This window comes from Prionailurus bengalensis, chromosome B1 (genome assembly GCF_016509475.1).
Source record: "Prionailurus bengalensis isolate Pbe53 chromosome B1, Fcat_Pben_1.1_paternal_pri, whole genome shotgun sequence".
Classification (NCBI taxonomy): domain Eukaryota; kingdom Metazoa; phylum Chordata; class Mammalia; order Carnivora; family Felidae; genus Prionailurus; species Prionailurus bengalensis.
In genome coordinates this window covers 144446837-144457560 of record NC_057344.1, presented here as the reverse complement: position 1 = coordinate 144457560, position 10724 = coordinate 144446837, and the positions used below count along the sequence as shown (strand labels likewise).

Genomic DNA, 10724 nt, shown 5'->3' with positions numbered 1-10724 from the left:
AAGAGACCGGAGCGCAGGCAAGGCGCAGGAGGCGGGGATTGGAGGGGGAACGCCCCCCGGCCCGCCAGCTTCCGGGGGCTTAGCGGCCTCACGTGGCGTGGAGCGTCACAACTGAGAGGAAATGCTGGCAAATTAGCGGCTGCTTGGCGCCTGAAAGCCCTTAAAGGCTTGGAAAAGGTGTGGGTTAACAAGCAGTTGGGTTCGTGAGTTCGGGCTCCGCATTGGGCTCTCTGATGGGTGCGCAGAGACCGCTTCGGGGCCTCTGTACTCCACTCTCTGCCCCTCCCCTTTTCACAGGCGCGCCGGGCACTGTCGCTCAAAAAAAAAAAAAAAAAAAAAAAAAAAAAAAAGATGTGCGTGGGGATGAATGCGACTGTGTAATGAGTACTGGATAGGTAGGCCAAATCCTCATCTCCGTAGTGTAGGGTCAATGGATAATGCTAAAACTCATGAAAATTACTGAAGCAGCTTGTTACCTAGTCATGGAGGTAAATTAAAAACAAAACAAAAAACCCAACAGAGGTGCCTTTGAGAATGATGTCTATTTACTTTTTTTTTTTAATAACAAACCTGAGAGAATTATTTGATTCTGAAATCCATGTGCTTGTATACCTGTTAAAAGAAAAACAATAACAAGCCGTTGTGTCTATCAAAATTAGAAATCCTTGGACATAGCAATGCTACTTCTAAGAATTTATCTTATAAATGATTAGGCAAAGTTATGAAATACAAGGTATAACAAGTGATTGGAAACAAATGGGTTTGCTTAAATAGTTGCATTTATGAAAAGGAATGCTATTCAGACCTGAAATGGGAACAGTAAAGCTCTTTATGTACTGAAAAGATAGATCTGAAAGATAAATTACATGAAAAACGATTAGAACACTGTCTATGCTGTGCTACAATTTAGATGACAAAAAAGGGTTGGAATGTAGAAATACACATTTTTGTATAAAATATTCCTGGAAAGATATATATAAAAAAGTGAATAACATTAGTTGCCTCTGGGAAGATGAACTGGGTGTCTGGGAGATGGGTGGAGGACTTTTCCCATAAAGCCCTTTTTCGCTTGAGAATATAAATGTGTTACCTATTCAAAAAATTAAATCTTGGTATTAGTGGTAATTGCATGTGTTCCAGTGAGAGTGCTGATACAGGGAGGAGGACAGCAGGAAGGGAGATGGCAGCAGATGGACTTGACTGATGAGATGTGGAGGGAAGGGATAGGAGGAGTCTAGCAAGAGTCCCTGGTTTCTGACTTGTACAACTGGGTAGATTGTGATGGGAATTTGGAACGAAGACAAGAAAAAATGTATTCCTTTATTAACTTTCCAGACTTGAGGACAGTGGCTGAGGACATCCAGCACGTGTTTGGTGTGTGCAACTGAGGTTGAACAGAGACCTGTGTTTGGGTTGTGCCTGAAGTCAGGGAGTCGCTGGAATTGTCAGGAAGAGTATCAAGTGAGAAGAGGTTGCAGCTGAGCACAGTATCAAGCACGGAGCAGGGGTGCCTGGGTGACTCAGTCGTTTCAGCGTATGACTCTTGATTGCAGCTCAGGTCATGATCTCATGGTCGTGAGATCCAGCCCCATGTAGAGCGTGATGGCAGTGCAGAACCTGCTTGGGATTCTCTCTCTCCCTCTCTCTCTGTCCCTCCCTTGCTTGTACTCTCTCTTCTTTCAAATAAATAAATAAACACGAAAGAAAGAAAAGAAAAGAAAAGAAAAGAAAAGAAAAGAAAAGAAGAAAGCAAACAGCCCTCAAGGGAGCCTGAGAGAGCTTGGCCAGAGAGCTAGGAGAACCAGCAGAGTGAAATCACAGAAATAACGGATGGAAGGGGAGAAGGATCAGGGATGGAAAACAATGGGTGAGTATTTCTTCCATAAGAAGCCTTCCCTGACCACCCTTTCTAAATTAGCACATTCAACTCCTGTCACTATGGCTACTTAAATATTCTTAGTAATTACCACCACCTATTTATTGATTCCCCTATTTAATATAAGCTAAATGAGGGCAGGGAACTTTTTTTTTTTTTTTTTTACTGGTTGTATCCCTACTGCTAGCAGAATGCCTCCCCCCATCCCCACAGACCTTAGTCAATACTGTAGAATGGATGAATGAGTTCCTTGACATGTCCCTGTTCCTTGCCTTTCCCATATTCTCCAAGTCCTACATATTTTATCTTTAAACATTTCTAAAATACTTTGTCTCCGCTGCCATCTCCCTGATTCAAAGTACCATGATCTTTTGCCTAGGCCAGGGATTAGCAAATGATGGCCAAATTGTGCACTGTCAACTTTTTTGTGTAAATACAGTTTTGGAGGGGGGTGTTGTTTTTTAGAGAGAGAGCACACAAAGGGGGGAGATTGACCGGGGGGGGGGATAATCCCAAGCAGGCTTCATGCTCAGCATGGACTCTGACACAGAACTCGATCTCATGACCCTGGAATCATGACCTGAGCCAAAATCAAGAGTTGGACACTAAACCAACTGAGCCACCCAAGTCGCCCCATAAATAGAGTTTTACTGGAACACAGACACGTCCATTTGTTTACATGTTGTCTATGACTGCTTTTATGATACAAGAGCAGAATTGAGTGGTTGGGACAAGAGAGGCTTGCAAAGCCAAAACTATTTTTCATCTGGCCCTTTACAGAAAAGGTTTGCCAACCCCTACCTAGACACTGCAGTGGCCCCTGCAGTACAGTGAGCAGGGCTATTATACTATGACCTTATTCTGGGTTGCCTGGTGAACAGGCTGGCGTGGCTACGACTTCCCCCTTCTCCTGGGGAAAGGGACTGCTCCCAAACTCGAGTCCCATGGAAACAGTGTCTTCTTTACCCTAGCAGTGGAGATGGTGACATTACATGGGCAGCTGACATTCCCAGACAATTTCTACAAAGCATTCACCCCAAATCCAAACTGTCTGTTGCTCAGTGGCTTGTACATTCCTCCATTGACAAGACTGCTTCTTCACGCTTGCCCCATAAAAAGAGGGACTAGAAGGCATATATGTGATCCGTACTGAGACCAAACAGTACTCTGGCCCTTGACTTGCCTCTCCGTGGGATGACAGGAGGATTGAGGGGCTTTGCCTTTTTTCTTGCTGTCCTGGCCCTATACATTTTTATTTTCCCCAATAAAGCCCATTATTTAGCCCCTGCTATGCAGCTTTGTGGAATTCACCCTGGAGGCTGGTGCACAACACCCAGACAATATCCATCCTGCATACCAATGGAGACCCCAAAGGGACCCACCTGATACAGCAACTGCCTAACTGACCTCCCTGCATCCACATAGACTCTTCCAATTTATTCACCCTGCAGCTAGAATAGGTCTTTCTAAACAAAACTGCCATGTCTCCCATATCTCCCCCACCCCCTCAATCCAATTTACAATACTTCAGTGGCTTCCTGTGGGTCTTAAAATAAACCAAAATTTTTTACATGGCTTAATAAGATCCAAGTTGATCTGGCCCCTGCCTTTCTCTGCAACCTTATCTCCTACTGTTCTTCCTTCTCTGAGCCCCAAGCAAACATCTTCTTAGTCATTTGTAAACATGTTCCTTCCTGCTGCTGGGCATGACCTCCTTCTTCTATCTGAAACGCTGAGGTGCTTCCTTTGCCTAATTAACACCTATTCGTCAGTCTCAGTCAGATGTTACTTCCTTAGGGAAGCCTTCCTGTGACTCTAAGCCGTGCTCCCAGAGCATCATGAAACTTAGTTGAAATTTTACATTTATAATTATTTGGTTGCTTCCCCCCCCCCCCACTAGACCCTAAGATCCAGATGTCTCTTTGTGATTACCAATAGCCTAGTTTATAGTGCCTGGCATAAAGTGGCTGCCCAATAAAGTTGGTTGAATACATTTATTTTATTTTATTATTTTATTTTATTTTATTTTATTTATTTTTTTAATTTTATTTTCTATTCTAGTTTAGAGAGAGAGCATGAATGGCAGAGAGAGAGAGAGAGAGAATTTCAAGCAGGCTTTCTGCTGAGCAGAGCAGGACCAATCCCACGATCCTGGGATCATGACCTGAGCCGAAATCAAGAGTTGGATACAACCAACTGAGCCACCTAGGTGCCCTGAATGCATTATTTTAAAGTATAATGTATAAAGAAGCCAGGCCCTAAAGACCACACACTGAATTATTTTTTTTTTCCAAATAGTTATTTATTTTGAGAGAGAGTGCACACGTGCGTGAGTGGGGGAGGGGTAGAGAGAGAGGGAGAGAGAAAATCCCAAGCAGGCTCCACAAAATCCCAGCACAGAGCTCAACTTGGGGCTCAGTCATCATGACTCGAGCTGACTCTTGATTAGAGTCAGACATTTAACTGATTGAGCCACCCAGGCATCCCACTTTAACTTCTATGAGAAGCCCAGAAAAGGCAGATCCATAGAGACAGAATGTAGGTTAGCAGTTGCTTAGGGCTGCAGGTGGGAACAGAGGGATTTTAGTGAGGTAGTCATGTTCTAAAACTACATGACTCAGTAAATTTACTAAAAATCATTGTGTTTTACATTTAAAATTTTATGGCATGAAAATTATACCTCCATAAAGGTTAAAAAATAAATATATTAGTTGAATAAATGAAAGACTATAGTTATTATTGGAAATGGGGCCTTCATCTTGTGATAAATGTGTATCCATGTTTCTTGTGTTCTCTACCACACGTTATTAATTATTGTTCATGGGTGTGTTTATGTTTTAATACCTGGTAACACATGTCACCCTTATTAGTATTCTTTTAAATATATTTTCTGAATCTCTCTTACTCCTTGATTTGAAATAATTAGGCTTGGTATGTTGCAGAGTTCCAGATGTCTCTATATACCTTTGAGGAAGCAGAAATAGATACACAGAACTCCCCTTATGACATAAGCCAGCAAAAATCAGATTTGGGATTCCTTTTTTTTTTTTTAACTTAAATCCAAGTTGATTAACATGTAGTGTAATAATGTTTTCAGGAATAGAATTTAGTGATTCATCACTTACATATAACACCCAGTGCTCATCCAAACAAGTGTCCTCCTTAATGCCCATCACCCATTTAGCCCATCCCTCCACCCATCTCCCCTCCAGCAACCCTCAGTTTGTTCTCTGTATTTGAGAGACATGGTTTGTCTCCATCTCTGTTTTTATCTTATTTTTGCTTCCTTTTCCTTATGTTCATTGTTTCTTAAATTCCACATATGAGCGAAATCATATATTTATCTTTCTCTGACTTATTTTGCTTAACATAACACACTCTAATCCCATCCACATTGTTGCAAATGGCAAGATTTCATTCTTTTTGATTGCCAAGTAACACTCCATTGCATATATATACCACATCTTCTTTATCCATTCATCAGTTGACGGACATTTGGGATCTTTCCATAATTTGGCTATTGTTGATAGCGCTGCTGTAAACATTGGGGTGCATTTGCCCCTTAAAATCAGCACTCCTGTATCCTTTTGATAAATACCTAGTAGTGCAATTGCTGGGTGTTAGGGTAGTTCTATTTTTAATTTTTTGAGGAAACTCCATACTGTTTTAGATTTGGGATTCCTTGAAAGCATATATGCTAGTGATCAAGTGTCCTCAATACATAATGACATTTGTAACACTGAGCTAGATATGTGATGGCTGAAATGGATTTGCTCTGATTTCAGAAATAAGATGCAATATTACTGGGATGGGAAAGGTTTTAAAGGTAGTCTAAATTTGGGGGCTAATCATTTTAGGACAAATGTCTATAGAAACAAAGGTCCAGGACCCCTCCCATAGCTCTCTGACCCTGCTGGGCCCTTCTGGGTGGACTTGTATGCCTTTAGTTTGTGTTTACCTGGAAGCGGGCCTGAATAAGAAGAATGTTAGCACAGGTGGGTTACTTGGGAAAAAGCAGCAGTGAGGGGATGGGAGGAGTGACACAGGGAAGGAAGAAACAATAATGGGAAGGAGTTCCTACTGTGGGCAATCCTAGTTGAGGAACTACCTAGAATGAGTATGAGAACTGTCCCTCTGAGGACTGGAGCATTTATCAGCTGACTCCTACCTTTAGTTGGGGATCAATACCTGGGCCTATTAACCCCGCAGTGCTCCTGAGGGGCTTCCAGGACTCTGGAGAAAGCCCTGGGGCAGAGGAGCACATTGTGGGACTCCCTTCAAGTGCGACTTGTCAGGCTGCCTAGAACTGTCCACCACAACGGAATGGACATCATAAGTGGCCCAAGAGGTGAGACTCAGGCCTGCATTTGTCAAGAGGGAAAAAAGCATCTTTCAAATGAAACTCCAGGGGCACATGAGTGGCTCAGTCAACTGAGTGTCTGACTCTTGATTCTGACTCAGGTCACAATCCCAAGGTCATGGGATGGAGCCCTGAATCAGGCTCCACGCTAAGAGTGGAGCCTGCTTGGGATTCTCTCTCTCCTTCTGACCCTCTCCCCGCCGCGATCTCTCTCTAAAATTAAAAACAACAACAACAAAAAACAACAAATGAAACTCCAGAGACAACTGGTCATCTGATGACATAACAATTTCCAGTGCAATTTCATATAAACAGTTTTATTAGTGAAATACTTCATTGCATTAAGGGTAGAAATAAACATGTCAAGAATCACATGAAATGAACCACCTATTTAAGCTACATGAAGAGCATTCTGATCAGTATTCTGTTTAATAGCCACAAGCAATTAATTCTAGTAATAATGCCCAGAGGGCCAAGTGTGAATGTCACCTTTTGTAGAACTCCTATCTCAAGCAATTTAAATTAAAAAAAACAAAAAAAAAAAACACAAAAAAACTAGCCTCCCTTAGGTAAAAACCCCAATAGGGGTTAGTCATATAGTACTTGCTCCGCTTGACCAGTGATCGTTCTAGAACATGAGGAAATAAAGTCCAGTAGGAAAAGCCTTGAGCTAAAAGTGGCAAAGCCCATTTCTTGTCCTGTGTTCAATTCCCAATTTTCCCTAAGAGAAGTGAGGTAACCTCTCTCTGGTTTCTCCCTAGTGAGTATCATAGTACAGGACACACACATTCTGGGATTATGACAATCACAAAGACTTTGGAGGCCTTTCCAGGATAATGGCTCCAAGAGAATAAGCATGGGTAATAGTTTGTTATTTTCAACCTAAGACCAAATAGGCACATAAGTTCTTAATCAATCTATAATCTTGACTGCAGTTTCTGGGTTTGTCACAGATTTTTCAGAAAGATAATATCAAATGTGATTTTAAGCCAAATAACTATTAGAATCGTATGGAAGTAATATGTGTTTGATCTCCCCACATGTGTGGGATTCAGTTTAAAGTGTATATCAACTGTTACCATTCCTAGTATTGAAAAATTTCCTCCTCACAAGTGACTATATCCTGATAACAAGATGAACCGATAAATACACACTGGCTTGTATGTGGATAAGTAGGTGCATAAAAGAATAAGGTGTGCCAATTACATAGTTAAATATTGATAAATTTAAAAAATCTAGGTATTTGGTATTACTGACAATATTTTCAATTTAGTTTTTTAGATTTTGGTGATTTAGAATATTTACAAAATATTTCTTAATTTATAGAGAAGCTGAAGGTTTAATGAACTGCCCCTTCAAGAAGGGAATATGTCACATGTTGCTTTAGTGTAGACAGAAGGAAATTGGGGCAAGTAATGGGATTTATTACCTCCACACAGGGATCAGAAGCTGTATTTGTGAAACCCATGGCTTTTTTCTTCATTTGCTTACATTGAAATCCAGTATTATACAGAAAATCCTGTAAGATGATTCAGTTGTTAAGAAATTTTATGTGCATTTTGCTGGATAACTACGTAGGTTTCTTAATCAAAAATGAATACTGAACTTCACTACTCAAAGAAAATGCTCTTAAACGGGCTTGGATTTTGTGACATATGACGGTTCCTATCCTCTGACTGACTTAGGTTGCATTGAAAGTCAAAAGGTCTTCTGAGAAGACGCTGCTTCTGGATCCCAAGGGACCTTTCTTTAAAGCATTTTCTGTACAATATTTTAAAACACCATCATTCATTCTGTCAGCAAAATGATTGTCACAGGAAGTGTAGGGCACATTTTTCTCTATTCAGTGAGTGACAGTGACCCACAGAACACTGGAAGGGACCAAATGTGAGGAAAGAAAAACAACTTACAAAAACAATTTCAAAGTTCCCAAGAAAACTTCCCCAGAAGAAACGTTTTGTTAGTGCAGTCAGACTTCCCAAAATGTATGTGTAACTCAGGCTGTGGATGAATGGGTTTCCCATATTCATAAATAATTTTGCAAAGTTACTCAATAGTATTGTAATTAATACAGTATCCTATTTGGCAAGGATGACTGGAGGAAAAAATCAGTTACTGATGATACCTCCCAGAAGCACCTTTTCACATCAAGATCATTCTGACTAAAAAAAACAACAAACTACCCACAAAAGTCATAACTAGCATTTCCTTCTACTCCATATGAAATATCTGTACTTGTCCTCACCAACATTATTTGTGCATTCTCTCGATTCACAAAAGTACAAGTAAAAAATCCACAGGTGCTTATCACTATCAATCAACTTGAGGGTTATTGCCCCACTGCCTACCTCACCCCACCCAACCCCTTCCCTGCTTGGTTCCCAGACAGTTTGAAAGTCAAAAGACTGAATTACTTTCTTGGAGGAATTATGAACTGAAGGTTAGCATATGAAATATAATTATGTAACTTTTTAAAAAGAGGAAACTAGATGCATTTTAGTGATGTACTGAATGAGGCTATTTTACCCTGGGTTCCGAACTCGTATTCACTTCTGTTTTGGGGGTGAAAGGAATGGAGGAATACAACGTAAAATAGTATTTATATATTTTGAGCACAAAGTTTGGTAAATGAAGCATACTTACTAAGGTTAGACCAAGGAACGTTAACAAGTGATGCAGACATATTTTAACCACAACGGTGGTCACAGAATTCTGGAGCTACCAGCACCCAACAACAACAAAAATCACTATACAAGAGTTTATTAAATACTTGCTAGACACATGAAAAACAAAACAATTTTATAAAGCCTAATGGCCAACCATGTCAGTCTGTTCTTTAACCTCCTGCCGGAATGCTCTCGTCGCTTGCCAGCACGGGGTCTCCTCCCTCCTCTCTGCAGCAGGCACCATGCCCATGAAGACGTGGAGAGTTTCCTCACGTTGTGGTCCAGGTTAGGACAGCTCACACGGTTCCTTCCCCAAACTCGGGCCACAGTTAGGTTCGTATGAGGGGTGCTCTTTCATCTGCGGTTCCCTGAGATTCAGAAGAGAGGGGACAGCGAAGTCAGGTATTCACATCAGAAACTTCTCCCAGGAAGTGAAAAGTTGGGGGACAGGGTGGTGGAGGAAGATGGATGGAGGAGAGACTGACAGGAGGGCAGTCGTCACACTCTGCTTCCTTCTCTCTTGGCTTGCCTCTTCTTTCCCATTCAGCCCTGACCTTGAAGAAGCCTGCTCTGACCACCTGCACCCCCGATACCAGAGCAGTACCCTTCCCTGTATTGACCCGGACTATAACTCTCATCACACTACACTGAATTTGCTCCTTCCTGATTTGAAACCTACCAGAGAACAACGTCTCAGAGTAATGGGTGCTCAGTCATTGCCCGCTTGCTGAATACACGAAAATGGTTCATTGTAGGAGCAGTGATAACATTTCCACAGGCTTTCACCTGTGCTTATGAAAATCTCAGTGACTGTATAAAGTCAGACGGGAAGTGAGATCCGTAGCTAGAAATGACAGAATAAATGCCTCACACCTAATTCCTGCTAACCTGATGGGCACAGGTTAAGAGAAATAGTGGAAGAATGTAGAACCTAGGGAAATCGGAGGTAATATGACTCATTTGGTTTCAACCTATTTCATTTCCTACTTCACGTTTGCTTCAGACACATATTTGAAGCAGTTAGGAGCGGGGGGAGAAAGCCTTTGTTGCAAAAAAGGGAAGCTGCTGAGAATTTAAGAGAGGCTCTCACAGAAAAGAGTCACTGAAGGCTGAGCTGGGTTGGCCTGCTGGTCACTTAGGGAGGCCAGCGTAACTCTGCTTATCCCATCCATTTGATGATGTTCCCTTCTCTCCAGGAAAGTTACTACTCCCCTGGGCCAATCGTTTCTTATGCAGTGATGACTCAGTGACAGGTATCTTCTGATATATTATGGATTCTTTCCAAGCAGGTCTCTGGTTGCCTTGCTCTACAATCTTGGGATTGTTGCATCACATAATTAATGTTTATTGAGTTCTTACTGTAAGTGCTAACACTGGGCCAAATGCTTTCTGTCTACTGTCTCCTCTAATCCTCATGAAAAACCACTAAGGGAGGCTCTCTTATTATCCCACTTTACAGATGCAGAACTGAGGCACAGTTTCTAGGGTCACACAGCTATGAAGTGGCAGAACTGGGATTTGAATATAGGCAGTCTGACACACCAAAGCCCAGCTGTTTAGCTGCTAAATACTCCTCTCCTTTCAGGTTATTTTCAGAAACATTAAGCTTACTCACAGTGATTTCATGCCCGCCAAGAGAGCCCCAAATACTGGACAGTACCATTCCATTACTCCTCCTCCTCTGACACACTGCCCTTGCCTCTCATTTGGTTTAGTAAATATAACCATGAAATCACTGTGCCCAGCATAAAACCTCAGAATCCACCCTAATGAGCCAGCCAGTTGACAGCCCCTCAGTGAAGCACCGTTAGCTTCCTCCGGT

At 41.7% G+C, this 10724-nt stretch overlaps 1 protein-coding gene across 1 annotated transcript in view; it reads right to left on the bottom strand.

Moving 5' to 3' along the window:
- Positions 1-6532: 6532 nt before the first annotated feature.
- Positions 6533-10724, bottom strand: part of SCARB2 (scavenger receptor class B member 2) — an 83691-nt gene continuing 79499 nt past the window's right edge. Inside the window, exon 12 of the mRNA XM_043572433.1 lies at positions 6533-9270. Within this exon, the coding sequence (XP_043428368.1) occupies positions 9232-9270 (39 nt within the window). The 3' untranslated portion in view covers positions 6533-9231. The remainder of the gene's footprint in view (positions 9271-10724) is intronic.